This window comes from Stegodyphus dumicola, chromosome 3, assembly GCF_044657685.1.
Source record: "Stegodyphus dumicola isolate Sdum_Otavi_A_Nest chromosome 3, ASM4465768v1".
Classification (NCBI taxonomy): Eukaryota; Metazoa; Arthropoda; class Arachnida; order Araneae; family Eresidae; genus Stegodyphus; species Stegodyphus dumicola.
In genome coordinates, this window is record NC_140770.1 from 256,401,528 (window position 1) to 256,421,191 (window position 19,664).

The 19,664-nt window shown below is 31.6% G+C and overlaps 1 protein-coding gene across 3 annotated transcripts in view; it reads right to left on the reverse strand.

The window, feature by feature from the left end:
• The window catches only part of LOC118191553 (CCR4-NOT transcription complex subunit 3-like), a 126,663-nt gene that overhangs the window by 59,368 nt on the left and 47,631 nt on the right, over positions 1-19,664 (reverse strand). For all 3 annotated transcript variants that reach the window (XM_035362351.2, XM_035362350.2, XM_035362349.2), the window contains exon 12: positions 1,475-1,583. In XM_035362351.2, coding sequence (XP_035218242.1) covers positions 1,475-1,583 — 109 coding nt within the window. The remainder of the gene's footprint in view (positions 1-1,474; positions 1,584-19,664) is intronic.

Here is a 19,664-nt window from a genome sequence, read left to right on the forward strand (position 1 = left end):
ATCTGCAACATTAACTGAATTAGATAATTTTAGCTTAGCTTATACCGTCCGTTATACATTAAACGCGCATTCGTAAACGTATTTTGCACACACGCACATGCCTATTTGCAGCCATAAAGGTCTTATGCGCATGTGTCATTGAGGTCCGGATTATAGATCATTCCGGATTATGGGTGTCCGAATTAACGACTTTTGACTGTACAGTGGAACGAACCTCGAAATACGAGCGCCGCTATATATAAGAAATTCAAGATAGGAGGAAAACATGAGCGAAACAATTGTCTTTAAATACGAGCAATGAGCCAGGCTATTGGTATGCATGGCACCATTTCCTGGTCCGGCTCGACTCGGGGAATCTCCTCGTCAGATCACTCAGTGTTCTTTGATCTATGTGTTTTTGCATTTGTGAGTTAATTGTTTATTATTATATTTAACGTGAAAATAATTTTTTCACGTTGCCTCAGATAGTGCTGCAAAGAAAAATAAGGAAGCCATGGCCATTGAAATTAAGGAAGAAATCATATATAAACATAAGCGTGGTGTAAGACTGACGAAATTGGTGAAGACTTACGGCCGTTTGACATCAAAGATCTACAATATTCTGAAGAAGGAAGAAAATAAGAAACTTGGCATGGCCAAAGAAGTTACCATTATTTTCAAGCACTGTACAAATCTCCTAGAAGATGCTAAGAAGCTGTTGTTGGTATGGATTAACAAGAAGCAGTTAAAAGGCAATCTGGTGTTGGAAGCTATCACTTGCTCTAAGGCTAAGAATCTGTACTTGGACCTTCTTCAAGAAACACCAGGTACGTTGACCGAAGATGAGATGGTAATGAGATATTTGGGGGTACGGAACGGATTAATTGGAATTCCATTACTTTCAATAGGGAAGTTTGTTTCTAGATACAAGAAATTCACTATACAAGCTCAATGCCGGAACGAATTAAACTTGTATCTTGAGGTTTTACTGTATTGTAATCCTTACTCACTCTTCTGCCCATTTAAGCGGCATTATTACGTGTTGGAGAGAATAAATGTTGTTAAGTTTTTCAACTTTTAAGAAACAGCCACATGCTATCAATATACAGTATGTCTGAATTTCAGACCTTGTACTGTTTATATTTTTTGCATATGAGGGAAATATTAAAAACTATATTTAGTGAAAGCTAATCTGCTAGCCATGAAAGCTGAGAAAAAATGGCAAGTTTCTTGCAATTTTTTGTACTCAAGTGATGTTTAGCTAAAAATCTTTTCTCGAACAGATATTTTTTCTAAATTCAAATAATGATTAAAGATTCTGTTTCAAACATACAATAATTTATTTCCATACAAAGGAAATAAATTTTTTTACAGAGGAAAATAATTTCATATTTTCTTCCATTTAAACTTTTATCAAAAATAATAAAATATATAATATATATATATATATATATATAAATCAGAGTTGATTAAAAAAAAAGAAAGAAATACTAGCCTCTTTCTGTAGAAGATGGTGAAGGAGATGCAGGAAGATGTGTTTCTAAGCCTGCATTTAAGACAGCTTGCTCAGCCATTGACTTTAATGAAGACATAGGTTCATCACTCTGCATAGAAAAATACACAATTGTAGTTACACAAATGTATTACAATAGTCTTTTGTTAACTTGATATTTCAATATTAAGTACTAAAAGTATTCAATAAAACATTATATTATAAGCAGTTAAATAGACAAGAATACAGAAAGTTAGGGAATTTAAGATAAAAGATTTAATTTTATTTGAAATAACTACTAAATAAACAACTAGTAGATTATAATATAAAAATGACTTCATGAATGAATTAAGAATCAGGTTATAGTGTTATGCAATCTCATTTAATGAAATTAATACCTGAAATGATTAGTTTCAAATAATTCAATAAATATTAAAACACTTGAAACAAATGCTTTTTCTCAATAGTCAAAGCACAATCAAATTTTTTCTTTAATAAGAAGCATATCTATTAAAAAATCTAAATGTCTATGTAAAACTAACATACAGCCATAAGCTATTATATCTTCATATTTTCTTCAAAATAAAAACCTGGAATTCTGTCTAGAGACTTCCAATACTTACCTTTAAGTTCTTATGCACTTTTTTATTATGGTTCAGGCAATAATATTTGTAGTAACTACTTCCGCTAAAATACTTTCATATATCACTAATGCTAAGATTGATCTTCAATCTTAGCATTAGTGTACATTTAATGCATAATGTTGAATAATATAGATCTACTGATAAAATACCTAATTTATTATATAAAAGACAAAACCATCATTTATGGTTTCTGATAAAATTTTGTTCTTCTTATGTTTAGCTTACAATTACTTTTGTCTCTATCTTTTGGTATTTATTTCCATAACAAACAGTAAAAGGAAAACCAGTAACATAAAAACAACACAAAGAACAAATGTAAGTACTTTTCTGTCTGGGTAATAAAATAAGAAAGACAAAGTTTACTGTATAATTTGAACACATAAGTTTCTCCCCATTTATGTGTTAATATTGTTGGAATAACATGCTTGCACTAAAAGACATAAAGTGCAGGTCAGGGATGTGAAAATGATTTCACATTCACACATCAATATGACATCAGAAGAAAGGACCCTAAACAACACTGATGAACTATATTAGTACCATAGAGTAAAATACAACACTAGCTGTAAAAGCATAAATTGCTTCAATAAAATATCAATGTATATTTTTTATAGTTACAATTTAGCCAACATATGCTATGGTTATATAAAGGCAGCAACCACTGTGAGAAATGTCCTGGCACAAACAGGTGAGCAAAAACTTAGTGACATGTTAAAAGATTCTTCCAAATCAAATAACTTTTACTACAGTGCATCTGAAGCCTCTCACAATGAGCAAAAAAGGCAAGAAAGTTCAAATCCTCTACTTTTATATTATTTTGTTTAGTTAAAAATTCCTTGCCAACTACCAGCTAGGCAGTTTTCCCAACACTTATTAGATTACGATTAACTATGAATAAGTTAACAAAAAATATCTCATCTCCTTTACATTTAAAAGTGAAAGTTTGTTACCTCTATCTATAACATTCATCATGATCTTGATAATGACTGTGACTCAGATAAAATGATAAATCAGAATTTCTAAAATACATGATCATTCTTCCAACAGATATTCATTCCAAATTTTAAACAATCCCTTGACAGATTTAACCCTTTTGGTCCAACTTTTGCATAATTCAAATTAAACTATGAAAAGTAGTCTAATTTAATGTTGATATACAAAAAGAAATACAATAAAGTTTTTAACTTTTCCTATTTCCTGGGATAAATATGTCCCAATCGTCTAGGATATTACTCCTTCTCAGAAAACAAAACTAAAATTTACGGTAATACATAATGTGAATATTACAAAACATAAACTCTGTCACATGCACTCGTTCATATACAACAGAAATTTTCATATATGTTTCATAAACACAAACATGATATATCAGCATGTAGTAATATGATCACTGGTGGGACATATTAATCCACTGCTAAATACGATTGGGACAATATATCTCACAAAAAGAATTTATTCAAAATTTCTTATATCCGAGATGAAAAATGTTAAATTACTACCTAATAAGAACTATTTCATACTGAGTATGCCTTGAATATAATTGTATTTACTGTAAAATAAATAAATAATAATAAAAAAAAAATCCTTGAGTAATTGGTGTGTTCAAAAACATAAGTGCGCCATCTGCTATCTAAATGTGTTGCCAGGTTTCTTTAGTCATGTATTTGTTCCCTAATTCCTTAAAAACACTGCAAATGTAAAAGCCCATTTAAAAGTGGGTTTTATTTATGAAATCTAATCTCTGGGATGTATGTGCCCATTAGGACTGAAAGTGTTAAACCAATTACATAACAGTTAACCAATATTAACAGCCGGCAACTTACACATTAATGCCACTCTGAACAAGGGAACAATTTAACAGACAGAATAAAAATTCTGACAGCCTTCTTTTTCATTTTTCCCACCAGAGTCAAAAATGCTTATAAATGATACAATAAATATCCACCCAACACTTACATAATTTGATAATATGTCACATCCAAAACAAATCAAATCAAGGCAACTGGCACCCAAGCTGTCAATAGCCATGATGCTACACTGTCACCTGATATCAACAATTAAAAAAGTGATGAAACATTTGCCATAGTTAGGATTTACTGCAGTACAAAACAAAAGATAAACACACACACAAAAGCGACTTAACTGTACTCATGAAAAAGTGCTAGTTATCGAACAAAAAATTAAGGATAATCACAAATTAGTTTAAAATGCAATCATGATAGCTTAACACAAAACTCCTTTTTCCCCAATATAATTCCTTACTTCATAGCTGATCCTAATCTAATGAGAACAAAACCTGAAAGCATGTAAATACATACGACTGAAAAGAAGCCATTTTTTATTTAACAGAAAAATAAAATTTAACACCGGAAAGAGTAGAAGCAGAATGAATGATTGACATATTGATCATGTCCAGGATCCCATTTTCGGCTCTTCAGTGATTGTGAGGATACAGTAAACAGTAGTGCTTAAATCAAATTTATTATGTGTAAAAAGGTTGCTAAAGAAAGGACGGGATTCAAGAAATTCAGTTTAAAATGAGAATCAAATGACTAAATTTAATAATCTTTTGTTTTTAAGTAAATTTATTTTTAATGCATTCAATTTTAGATATGAATTTTTAGAGTTCTGAAAAATTCTTAATATATAAAAAACAACAATCAAGTCCAAGATCTGGAAAAACAACAATCAAGTCCAAGATCTGGAACTACAGGGATTTTCAGCGATTCCAGATTTTTGATCATCAGTATAAATCTAGTAAAATGACATAAAGACATGTCAACATTGGGGCTTACAGTTTAGATCACACAGAACAATTATAACCCCCTCACAACCACACAAAGGCCAAAAATGGGATCCTGGCCCTCATCAATATGTCAATCAATTCATTATCACTGGCCACAGAAGGACTCTTTTGCCAGCCTGTATTTGAAAGTGATATTCCTGGAATCTCAGTTAGTAGGGAAAAAAATTGCATTTACCAAATATTTGCTGCCTTTTGTTGAGTATTATATTCATCCTTCCTAGGCTTTGCAAGCGGAAAGTGGAATTTTTCTTGTTATTTTAATTTTATTAATATATTTATTTACTTATTGCACTGGTAGTCTGGAAGTTCAAATATTACATCATTCAGGATACTGGACATCCAAATTTCGGACTTTACACTGTATTAATTTAATGGCATTTAATATTCTAAATATGACTGCTAAAAACTTGTAAATCAGTTACTGGTTTGGGAAGGCAATGGTACTTAAATTACATGATAAATAGAAATGATTTAATTTAAAATATGAAAATACAGTTAATGAGCTAAATTCACAAATTATTGAAGCCTTTTTATTCCATGTATCATTGCATAACATTCATTCATCTTTAGTGATAATTTCAAACAAATATAAACATTACAGAAATTTAGTTTTCATTTGAATTCAAGAAGATGATATACTATATGGCTAAAAATACCCCATCCAAAGGAACAGAACTGGCTGGTATGTGGTCTGATGTATAAATGAACATTATAAATGTGCTGAGACACAGAGTTCATATATACTCATTCACAAGACAATGAATAAGTCAAGTGAGCTAAGTGGCATCAAACATGGAATGATTATTGGATGCCATGCGGTGAAAGACTGATTTTTCGCACACACTATGTACACACTATATATGTGTGCTGAAATCAACTCTGTGCTGAGAGTGAAGCACAGAAAAATGGAAACCTTAAAGTAGTAAAACTGCAGCAAAATAAAATAGCAGACTGAGAAAACATAAGGAGAATGTTTTCTCAGTCTGCTATCTGCTTGCAGTCATCAAATCCTAAAATCTCTGTTAGTAGTGATCATTTAGGAGTTTCAAAATGTGTCAGGCACTGCCACTTACAGCAGAACTGTTTATTGAAAATCAAAAAGCCTGGGCTACCAAGGAAATGCAGCAGTTCAAAAGCCGAACATCACCACCGACAAAGTAAAGTGTAAGTTGGAATGGTGCACAGCTCACTGCCAATGGACTGAGGATCAGTAGAAGTAAGTTCCATGGAATGATGCACTATATCACAACTTGACAATCTGGAGAGAAATTATTTGGGACTGGCAGATACCCGCTGAACACCTTTTACCTAATTGCATTGTGCAAACTGTCACAATTGATGGTGGCAGAATGATGTGAAGGATATTTTTCGTGTTTTGGCCTAGGTCCCTTAGTTCCTGCAGCTGGAAACATGAAATTTGAAATGTATCTCAGCACTCTGGAGACACTGCACAAACAACTCAACAATTAGGGAAAAACCTGTTCTAACACACATTGCAGCTTTTGCAACTGTGATTCGATCATATGAGTGCTCAAAACCATGATCTAAACCCAAATGAAAAACTGCCCATCTTCCATGGCCGAACTCACTTCAGCTCCAATGGATACCTGAAAATCAAATCTTGTGACCACCTATGAAAAATGAAGGAAAATCTCAGATGTCTGTAGGATGTCATCAACATGAAAAATAAACTGATATATTAACAGATGCCTCAGGAACCTGAGATTCCAGAACTTCAAGATTCTGGATACAGTTGGCCAAATAGTGCATGTAAAACGATATCTATAATATACCATGCTTTTCCCAAATCAGCACTGGCCAGAAAATACAAGAGTATATACAATAGTTCTTAAAATTTAGTATTTTCCCTTATGCACATAAAAATTTTATAAACACTATAACCTTGCATTTGTAGAATAAAGCATTTTGGTGATCTCATTTAATAAAAAATATAGTGAAAGCTAAGACCATGAACACCTCTCAATTATGCACTAATCAGTTCAAGAACACATTATCTAAACAAAAAAACATCTTGGTTTCGAATGGGACACGAGTTACAAACACTGAAGTCGACAGCAAATGATTTACAAAGTAACTTCTGACACAGATTAATACTCAGGGACTTCTGAAAAATACATTTTAATATTTTCCACTGTTCAACTCTAATTAATAGAGTACATGACTTACAGGAGTGTGAATTTGAGAAAATTATGACCATATGTTGTAGGTAGAGATTTTGATACTGATATGTTTTATTACTTATAAAAGAATTAGAATATTTTCACAAGCAGCTATTAAAAGAAACTGTGACAGATGTGCCTTCAGGTGAAGAGGGGGGGGGGAAGGACAGAAAATGCATTTAGTTCTTTTATCCATGAAATATGTGCAAAATAGGGTGAAATGTAAAGTTTCACGTAACGATATTTCCCTGATAAAGTAGCAGCAAGCTACAGCAAAGTATTTTCAAAGATTATGCCACGTGTCACTTTAGAAACATTTGAAAATGGTCAATTTTGAGAAAATGGAGCCCCAGTGTATCCCAAGCAGAGTTGAGTGTCACTAAAAGAAAAGAAATGAAGATGCCTCAGAAAGAGAGTTTTCACGGAAGGGGACTTCTCATCCAAACAATAATCTCTCTTTCTCATCACTTTTCCCTTATGGTGTCAACTCTTTATCATACAGGTACAGTGAACCACATCAAATATTCATCTATTTCCCTTGTTTAATTTTGTGTTTACTTTTTTAAATCTTAGATTTAATGATATTTCTACTGGTTATCTGTTATAAACTTGTGCACAAATTATTGTTGTAAATTTTTAATAAACAATCATCAGTGATCCTGAACCGATTAATCAATTTTACACAAATCCCTATTAAGAAAACAGTTTCGTTTTACAAATGTTTTGGATGATAAACAGTCTTTAGGAACAAATTAAATTCATGAACTGATATTTCATTCTATTTCTTTTTTGCAATGTATGAAGAACATAAAGAAAATTTACAACAGGTAGATCCTACATAATATGATTCAAAAAATGGGAAAAATATCTCTATAACATGGCACTCAAATAGCACTGTTTATCTGAGGGCCAAAGAAAGTGCCACTAATTACGGTAACATTCAATACTTCAATATAATTGAAAAAAGATTGGGGAGGTGGGAGGGTTAAAGAAGAGATAATTAATTGTGCAGCTTTCCATAAAATAACTTAAAAAATTCTTTCGTTGAAAGACATACAAAAATTAATTCTACAAAGAAATTCCTTCAGAATCTCAACTAAGGGCAAGGAGTTGTAAGTAATAGACTTTTTTGCAAGAAGTACACCACAGAAGTCTAGATGCTGAAGTTACAAAATGAAAATAGGACAGATTTTAAAATTTTCTTAAAAACTTTTCGTACAGTTCTTTGATTTATATAATAACTAATTCATGTAATGTGACATTTTTTAGGAACTTAACTGTAGTATACAAGAGTGTTACTTAAACAAATAGACAGAAAGTACAGTCTTTATGTTTCCTCTCCCAGTTAACTTATGCTTTCCATCAATATCCTCACGTTAAATTTCAGTTATTTCTCATTTACTGTACAGCAGTAAGCATTTTCTTATAAGCACATGAATTGTTTTAATAACTAGTCTCTAGTTTTTCAAGGCATCACATAAATAAACAGAACTGGAAGGCTTAATAAATTTTATTACTTAAATTTAGGCAAAAAAGCAAACCTTAATTTGGGGTGGATTTTGAATAAGATCCTATTAATTTTGAGGGTGACAAGACACAGGTCCCTCTCTTTCAGCAGCAAAAAAATTTTTTTGTTTTGTTTTTAGATGACTCTTACCGTGGCAGTTAAGATTTTACTTACAATTGACAAGATCTAATAGGTGGGATCTGACACTAAAACTATAAGAATTTTACTTTCTATATCTTTATGGAATCTTTTTCAACCTGGAATGGAGCTTCGTGAATCATAAGAATTAGTCAATAAAATATAAGCCACAGTCTACTGTGGGAAATTTATGGGACTGAAGTAATACTGACTCATATGGTAGCAGTCATAACCATAAGAAAAATGAACATTTTGCATATGTGGCCCTAGATGAAGTAGGTACATCACATCACTTGACACAAAAAAAGGAGATATCTAAATGCTTGCTCTAAAAAATAGTCTTTGCATGAAGCACTCACCAAAGAGAGAAGAGAAAGCTGTGTATTGCAATATCAGAAGACAGAAGGAGCAAAAGATACTGAAGTTTAAGTCACACCTGATTTTTCAGAAAAGCATATAAGCATACATAGATACTGGTGTTAATACAGGAAAATTATTTCCAATTACTAAATTCAACCTGAACAGTTTGCTGACTATATGAATGTTACATAGAATTATAGTCATTTGATGAATGTTAAAATATTCACCATGTTCACAAAAGTCCTTGCCTGACCTTTATTTTCATAACCACTTAGACACGTGCTTTCAATTGCAATGTGTAACTTTTTATATGTTTCTGTTTTCCATACTTATATTTAAGAAAATATTATATTCATTACACAAAATGAAATTTAAAAAAAAAAAAAAAAAGAAAAAAGAAAAGAAAGAAAGACTCTCATATGACACAATTTGACAAAGCTAGTTTATTTTAAAGTAGAAGATCATATTCAGATGCCATATACAAATCAAACAGCAAAATACTTACAATTGTAAGCAATTAGAAGTTAGGGAAAAAATTCTAATGATAAGAGATTAAGTGATGAGCATTTCTACTCAGATGAACACGAAAAGTATTGATTAACAATTTTTATCAAAAACAAGATTTTAATTCACAGAATTTCATACAACTCCTATTCTAGAAAACACTGCCAGGGTTCAGTATTAGCACATAGCCAACATTTGTGATTATAAGATTATGATTCTACAGCAATAAAACTTCATGAGAATATTAGTATCATATTTTTTGTATTTGAAAACTTATAAATATTTTGAAATTGAAAATCTCAATCAAATTTTATCACATGGAAGTTAAACTTTTTGTTTTTATTTTTTATGACCAGTATAAAACTGATTAATTTTTTATAATTAAACTTGCCAAAACATGAATATTTACAATGTTTATACATTTTGTAACTGGAAGCACATGCCTAGGATTAATGGTTGTGAAAATAAAGGCCAGGTAAGGACTCGCATGGACATGCTTACATGGTATTTAAAAAAATAATAATCTACATTAGCCAAATCGATCACATCCTGAAAGAAATACAGTCTCTGCTTACAATGATATCACTAGCACAATCTTAAAATCACTTAAAAAATAACAATCTTTAACCTTAATCCCTGTTTAGCTATAACTTCCAAAAATACTGAAAAATAGCCACTATCATCATATTTAAGAGAACAGATAGATGTCCTAAATATGCAACTAACTACTGACCAACTTACTTGCTTCTGCTGCTGGAAAAAAATATAAATAATTCATCTCCACAAGCTTTTTGGTTCAAACAATACCATTTCAACTAAACATACTTTTCCAAACCATACTATAACATGCCACATTCTCAAAACTAAATTGAACTCTAAACAAAAATAATGGACTTTTTTAAACGTTTTAAAAAACTTGAGGTTTAGCAATTTTTAAGTTTTTCCATCTTCAAAAATGCCCTGCAAAGTAGACATTGGTTTCAACAATGATTTCAGAATTTGATGAAAATTTTTCATCAAGAAAACCAGCAAGCCGCATTACATATTTCACTCGTTTGGTCAAATCATATAACACTAAGTCACTTGTCAATTATTTTATTTGAAGGTGCATGCTCACCATAATAAATCAAGCCTGAATTTAGTTTCCATCACAAGTTTTCATTTTAAAAAGCAATTTTTATCAAGATACAAAACTAAGTTTTCTCCAATGCACTAGGAATATTGTTAACTGATTAAAATGGTTGCCAATCACACACATATGCACCTTCAAATCATGTTAGAAGTGAGAATAATAGCCATTTCTCTATAATAGGATCATCTCTCATATTTTGTGTAGACTTATCAAACATCTCTCAGAAAATACACAACAGCTTTTTAAACAAAGAGGACATTACATCACATTTCCTCGATATCAAGGAAACATTTGATTCTGAAATGGAACTTTAATACTTAAGAAGATTTATGGTTAGGATAAAGCACACTAATGTATATTTAAAAATATAAATGCAAGAGTTCCACAGGTTTCTATTTTAAGATCCATAACCTTCAATATGTATATATTAATTATTTTCCTAATTCATTAGATATACTAAATTCAAAGTACATGAAAGGTATTGCCATTGTCTCTATGCTAAGAGCCTCAGTTACTAACCTTTCGGTGGTTGTGAGATTAAGTATTCTTTCCAAATATGCATATCTGTCAGTCATAAATTTGTAATTTTCTGGTTCATTTGTGGTCAATGCAGTGTGTAACTAAAATGTGAGCTGAGCTCATACAAAACCATCAAAAGGCCAATATATACAGATGGGATAGATGAAAGATTAAAGCCACCAAATTAAAAAGCAAATTGTGCATTTTCACTCAGCTTTTTTTTTTTTTTTTTTTTGAATAATACAGAAGTTCTAAACAAAACTGTGTAAAATAACCTGAGTGATCACTGTCAAGCAAGTTAAACTTATTAACTTGATCAATTATAACAAAAATAACTCATTAAGATTTCATGGTCCATATCCACTACAAAAAAGAAACATAAATATGACCAGAGAAAATAAATGTTTACTTTAAAATGTTAACAAATTGCCCATCTATGTTGCCCTTGTCAAGATCATTATACCCAAAGCAGATATAAAAAAATTTTAAATACTAGGAAACAAATTTCATGCAATGCACAATGTTTCTTTGTAACATTATTATTCACCAACTTTTAAATTAAGGCTCATCAATAATTATAATTTACAATATCCTATCAAAATTATCACATGATGAAATCACAAAAAGCTAGAACACAGCAATACAAAAATTCAAATATCCCAGAACATGATACACAAACAGGTGAAATAGCAACTACTTGCCTAGCTATCATCATATCAGAATTTGTTACTTTATAGTGAAATTTCTGTGCATCAAAGGGCTGCATTAATTTATTACCATGTAAGTTTGATATTCTAGATATTTCATCTCTCATTATAAAGTATTTGATTTTTTACTACTGATAATTTTTCATTATTCTCTCATATATGCTGTATTTCTTTTTACATGATAAAGTCTTTATAACCTGGTAATTAGCCACAAGGCTGAGTCCAGATTTGTAGACCAGGATACAGCAAGTAGGAAATAAATCCTCTCATAATCTTAGACCTGACTCATTACTTAATTTCATAAAATGGCTTCATTATTAACAATTATTACCATTAAAAAGACAATGCTCACAAACACAACAGCTATTTCAAATATACATTTCAGGACAAGTGGTAGTAATAAATGATTTTTTATGCAAATTTGAACTGAAGATTTAAAATCAGCTCACACATATTCATGAAAATTGGAAAATAAAATGCAGCAGCTGCAAAACAAAAATTTTAAGCATGGAAAACAAACATAGAACAAAAGCCTAACGAAAAGAAAATAACAGAACTTGAGCAAAGGATGTTGAGAAAAATGAAAAGGGATTCCTAATTTATAAATAAAGAAAACCAATATACTTAAAAGTCATCATATAAATCCAGCAAACATGAAAGTCAAGAAATCACATGATCAAACCTAAATAATGAAAATCTAAAAATCTAAAGGCAGCCGCGCAAGCAGAATGAATACTGTTGATCCAATTCTCCAACTCCACCTGGCACGGAGCTTGTAATAGAAATTTGATCAACAAACCTGGAAATATATATTGTTCATTCATACCTGACAGATGTAAAATATAATACTAATCATTTAACTATAGTATTTAGTAAATAATTACTTCAAGCTTTCTTAAAAACAGATGGCAGATGAGTAGGAATAGTTTCTAGTAAAATACTCAAAAACATTGCTATTACAACGAAGTATTTCTATTATAAATCAAGTTTTGTGAGATAAACTTGTTTTGTAGTCAAGATAAACGTTTGCTTCGACTTGCTAAAAAATTATGGGATTAAAAATATTATTATTTCCATCTCATTAAAATTATAGGTTTTCCCACAAATTCTCAATCTGTTTTTATCTCGTTTTTGTAGCCAAATTCTTCCAGTTTTACCAAAAAAGATTTCTAATCTTTCCCCATTTAGTGCAGCCATTTAAAACAGGAGAACTTTGAAAAATTAGGAGACAAACAAAAAATTTAATAAAATAATTTGTTTGTATAATAATTCCGTTGAGTTCAAATATTGTTGTTCAATAAATAACAGAACTTGAGCAAAAGGATGTTGAGAAAAATGAAAAGGGATTCCTAATTTATAAATAAAGAAAACCAATATACTTGGACAGCTAAAATGAATACCAGCAAACATGAAAGTCAAGAAATCCCATGATCAAACCTAAATAATTAAAATCTAAAAATCAGACAATGAGTGAAAAATAAATAAAGTAAAAAGAGATGGTGAGACAACCCCAAAAGCCAATGAGTTAAAATGCAGAAGATGAAGTTTTTCTTTACTTTCTTCTGATAAAGGACAAAATTTACTACATGCTTTTCACAACTGGAAGTAAAGAAAGAACAAATTCCACCAGTTATCATTTTAAGAACTGAAATAACTTATCTAGTTCAAGGGAAAAACTCTTCAATATTAGCAAAGATAAATTTGAAGCTAACAATAAAAGGCATTGTATTATGTATTTATCTTAAAAATCACATCATTATTAACGAAGTGTATCACACTGATTACAGCAGACTCATATTCTCCACCATTCTCATTAACTGTCAATTGGTAAGATCTAAAAGTAGGTTTCAAAAGGATCCTTTGAGATATCAAGAAAAATGAATTATAGATGAATTGATCAGTTAATTGTACACACTGCAGAAAGAAATGCAATTTACAAGATATGTAGGTGGGAATCAGGGTACCTACCAATGATTTTCATCTTTACATCAGAGGTTCCAAGCTTGCAAATCCATGCCTCTAATGCAATGAACCCATACAGATGCACCCACCCATGCAGGAATCATTATACAAGATGTTTATAAAGTGCACAAGTTTTGAATTGGATAATATTTTTTTGCTTCAAGGTTGTAAACAATGTTCTTATTAGTTTTGTTACCTACTATCACTTAGATTAATTGAACATGTGTTGCTTTTAGATTAGATGTCAAGAAATAATTCACTAATAAGCAACATGTTGTAATCGTAAAACTCATTACGTAAATAGACAGCGCTATGCAAAGATGGTTCACAAACTTTACTCTTTATATTTGTTGCTGAAATGCCATACATACCATGCATATGTGGTTTCAGCAAGAGCTACCTGCACATATTCTGCAAGACAATAACCTTGCACTGTAAAAAATTCCCTCAATGCACAATCATACTTCATGGCAACCCAGGAATGGCTGTGAGGTTTTGCAACTTCACATTGCAGTACTTTATATTCGGTTATATCAAGTCAAATCACTGGTGAAATTAACAGACACATTAGTGAAAGCGACATCGTTAATTTCGCCAGCAAAGTAACTGCTTGCCAAAAAAAATGGAGATGGACATAAGTCAGATGTTATTTTCTATTATTAAACCAGAATGAATATAAAAGAAAATGAAACAAAAACTTTGAATGATTTACTGCATTTTTAAAACCTGCACAATTTATGAATCATTCTGCATATATCAAAAAAAAGGACTCAAGTTAATGTTTTTAACTGTAAAAAGTTCAGGTGCTAAAATCTGTTTATTTCAGTCTTTCCACATGTGGAAGAACCAAGATTACTGCAAAGAAATCACAGAGAAAAGTTACAATGTAACTCCAAGGTTTCAGCAGAATTCAGGACACACAGCTGCCACCTCTGGCAACAACAGCTGTAATCTGGCTCAGCATCAAGTCAACTGAACCTAGATGACACACACAGGTATTTCATTTCATGCATTTTTAGCTCTATTGCCAGAGTTCATCAACTGAAGTGGCTACCAAGAAGTGATGTGCCAGTATCTTGGCCATCCATGCTCTCATTCACTGAGAATATCTTGACCAGATGTTCTCAAGGGGTGAAAGATCTGGTAAACATACTCGTCAGGACAATAGTCAAACACCTTCTATATTGAGGAAGGTCAAGACAGCATAGGCAGTATGCAGTTGTGCATTATCTAGTTGAAAGATGGCATCACACAGGCTTTGAAGACAGAGTGCAACCATGAGCCTTAACATGTCAGAAATGCAACAGCAACTTTTTCACACAACAGGTGATCATGATGCGGTGGCACCCCACACAAGTACACCAAGTGCTAGGCCTACATGATGATGATGAATGGGAACTGGCAAGAATTATTCTGCTTGGTGCCTCCACACATGGATATGCCTATCATGATGTTGTATGCAAAACCAGGATTCATCTGAAAAGATGACATGGTGCCCAGCATCGCCATTTGTCACACCACTGTAGGCATGGCTGTAGCCTCTACTGGAGCGTCAAGAGAGGCCACAATAGTGGCCACTACGCAGAAGCCCACGGTGCTGTAGACATTGTTGCACTATCTGTTACCTGGCACACAAGCCAAGTTCTTGACTCGGTATCTGATGTGGCTGTACGATGCCACAATTTCCTAATGGCCACGATTCCGACATGGTCGAACTCTGACAAGTGCTAGTAGAAGTTTCTCCTTCTTACACAAAGCATAACATGAGTACAAGGCACAAGGCAAAACATGGCCTTTACACAAACAACCAACACTCAAATGCAATTTCTAAACGAGAAAACCATTGTGCAAGCTTCTCATTTATACATAATGTAAATAGCATTAATCATAACTACTTTGCATGCATGTGCTAGAATGTTTATCATTTTTTGTATATCCTAGCTGCATGTCGCCTTCATGGTGTAGACATTTTAATGGAAAGTACTGTGTATTCTTTAATAACATAATTTTAGGTGATGCAAAATATGTATTATAGGAAAATTTATTGTAAACAACAAAGTGAAAATACAAAAGGAACACCAAAACTGTACATTCATGTTTAAGAAAAAAGTGGCAGGTGGATATTTGCCAGGAAATTTATCATGAGCTACTAAAACTCTGTGGAACTATTAAAGAAATATCCAGTTTGATCCATTCATTTATTCCCGTATGTAATCTCATCTTAACTGCATGCAAGAATTTACTTGAATCCTACTTATCAGTACAAAAGAGCTCAGTTGATAACATTTCAAAACATCTGACACAGCTAAAAATGGTATTGAGAAGGAAGAACCATCTGCAGTTTCAAAAGTATCAGGATTTTTCAAAGATATTACTGATTTCAATCTGCAAAAAGATAACAGGCAATGATGGTGATTAGTTATTGACTTAACTACCATTATTGTGCTTGTGATTTTATTTCAAATCTCCGCTATACTACTTTTAGAAATGACCTAATATATTGCCTCTAGTAACAGACACTTTTGAGTTGTTATAAATTTTAAGCCCAAATCATAAAAATCAAATATTGTACCAAATCAAATCATTTCTCGGAAACTACCTCTTTTGGTACAATAATTTGAACATAAAGTCCAAGCACCACGTGCTGGGAAACTTACACTTTCCCACAGCCACTACAATATCGCATTCAGAAATGAAATAAAATGAGAGATAAAAGAGAATTTTTACAAATGAAGACTAACAATTTCTTTCATAAATTTTTTGATATAGGCATCTTATTTGATTAAAAAATAATAGCAATAAAGTAAAGAGACTACGTTTTTAATTAGCATAGTCCTTGAGGCACTTTACATTGTAGTTCAAGAATTAAAAAGACTTCAAAAATATTCTGTTATGACTAAAAAAAAATAATTTCTCCTGTTCTTTGACGAAATAATAACATCTGCCATTGTTTAATATTGAAAGATATGTAGAATTTTATTAGCCATGTAACATTAAAAATAACTCTTGAGGAACTTTTCAATGATATTTTTCGTTTTCACACTTAACAAAATAAATGAATGAAAGTAATAAGTAATAAATATATTAAATTTTCAAATTTATAATCGAAACATGATACAGTCAAAAGTCGTTAATTCGGACACCCATAATCCGGACTTCAAAGCTACAAACTTTCTGCGCATGCGTCGTGTTGATGCATGCGCGTAAGACCTTTACCGCTGCGAATTTGCATGTGCGCGTGCGCAAAATACGTTTACGAATGCGCGTTTAATGTATAACGGACGGTATAAACTAAGCTAAAATTATATAATTCAGTTAATGTTGCAGGTTGCGTTGTTCCTTAATCTTCGAACTGGATTCGGCTTATTATTTTTTGCAGACTGTTAGAGCAATTTTATAAAAGTAAGCTTGAACTTTCGATTATGTCAAATAGAATTTCTGATATATATTTACTAATATGAAAAGGATCTACAAAGCGAAAGTATGTTTCGAAGTCCATTAAACAAAAAGTGGAATTGCTGCAAAAAATGGATAAAGGCATATCCTTTGTTTATCTAAACTTTAACGTTTGTTTATCTAAACTTTGTTTATCTTTAACGCTGCAGTGACATGCAATGAATTGGAAGTTGATTTGTCAGCACTATCCTTATCTTAAGGGCAGATGTTTTTATTTTATTTGGCTTATAATTGCTTACTCAATGTAGTATTTCATCTGGATGTACTCTGTCTTTGATATGATTTAAATCAAATGCCTCCTCATTATAATTCGCTTCGGATAGCGAAGAAAGTGACATAGGTTATTGAAAACGAAAAAATTTCGATTGACAAATTAGTCGGTATTCTCGACACAGCAATTATAGGACTTGAACAGCGGAACTTTGTAACTGAACAAGAAATTATGTCTGTTTATAGAATTAAAGAGAATGTATTATCACATAAAAAATGAAGCAACTGAAACAATTGACATTGAAAGAAATGTTTAATAAAGTAAACAAATAAATATTAAGCTTTTTTTTTGTAAATTTTGATACCCTTTAGATCATAATTGTTCTTTATTTCGTAAATTACGGTTTCATATTTTTACTTTTATAATTTCTGCATGCCATTTTACCAGATTTAAACTGATGATCTATAATCCGGAAAAATGGATAATCCGGAATCGCCGAAGTCCCGACGAGTCCAGATTAACGACTTTTGACTGTAGTTAACTGTTTAAACATTCCAGAGCAGGAAAGCTTGTTTTCAACTTGATAAAATATACTAATAAAATAGTGATAAAAAATATAAACAGACTACTTTTGAGACATCAAAAGTCAGACTCAAATACTTCATTTATTACAATTACAATCACAAATATATTTTATATTGCTAAAAAACAACTTTTATTCATGAGGGCTTTGATCAGTATGGGCAATTATCAGAGCAGGCTTATGTTTGTGGGCTTTTGTCATGCACGCTTTCACCTAGTGGGCTTTTATCAGAGAACTGCTGAAAACCTGCATTAAATGCTTGATTTCAGAACAATATAACAGTACAAAGTCCAAAATCTTGACTCATCGGGACTTCGGCGATTCCAGATTTGGGGTTTTTTCTGGATATTAGATCATCAGTTTAAATCTAGTAAGATAGCACGTAGAAATTATAAAATTAAAAATATGAAATCGTGATTTATAAAATAATAAAGTATTTATGATCTAAAAGGTATCAACACTTACCCCCCAAAAAAAACGAAGAGCTAAATATTTATTCGTTTACCTTATTAACCATTTCTTTTAATGTAAGTTGTTTAAGTTGCTTCATTTTTTGTGCTAATACCTTCTCTTTAATTCCATAGACACACATAATCTCTTGTTCAGTTACATTGTTAAAGTCCTGTAACTGCTATTTCAAGAATTCCGACTAACTTGTCAATCAAAATTTTCTCATTTTCAGAGTAACTTCTCTGTCACTTTTTTCCACTATCGGTAGCGGCATTTACTGGATCTACTACAGATTTCACCATTCATTAACTGATCGATGATTGAGAAGCATTTTCATCACAATGAAAAACTTTTTATATCATCTTCATTTATTACAGCTTCTCCACATTTCTTTACAAAATCCATTAATTGGAAAATTTCACCTTTGTTTTGCGATATCTGAAAACTTTTAAAATGAGCGGCTACCATCAAATTTAACTATCCTTTACTATACATATTTGGCTATGCATCATGAGCTTGGAAACTAAGGACAAGTTGTTCCGTTAAATTTTATCTTGCTTTTATCACACACTGAGACAATTAAGCATGAATTGCATTAGTTATTTATTATACTCATGTCTATTTCTTGCTTTTTCTGAATAAATAAATTCCCACATTTACCTTTAAGCCTTTTTGAGGGCCGGCACTACATATCTTACCACCTGATGCAGTCTCTGTGGGTCGGCGCTGGTTCTGGGTTTATGTGAATAACAAATCAATTATTCTTAATTCAAACAGCCCTAAATGTAATCTTTGAGTCTATGAGTATCATTAACAAAATCTATTTTTAGTATATGGAAAGAAATTTTTGGTAAATTTTTCCTCGTCAACATTTTTTAGCACATTTAACTTAAATCTGTAATCAGCGCCAAGCGTTATGTCAACATAAAAGGTTACCATACTCCTTTATTATTCAATTATTAACATAAAAAATTGTTTAGGCATCGCTACATGAGTCATTACTCAAGTTGTCATGTTTTGATAAACATGCAGTG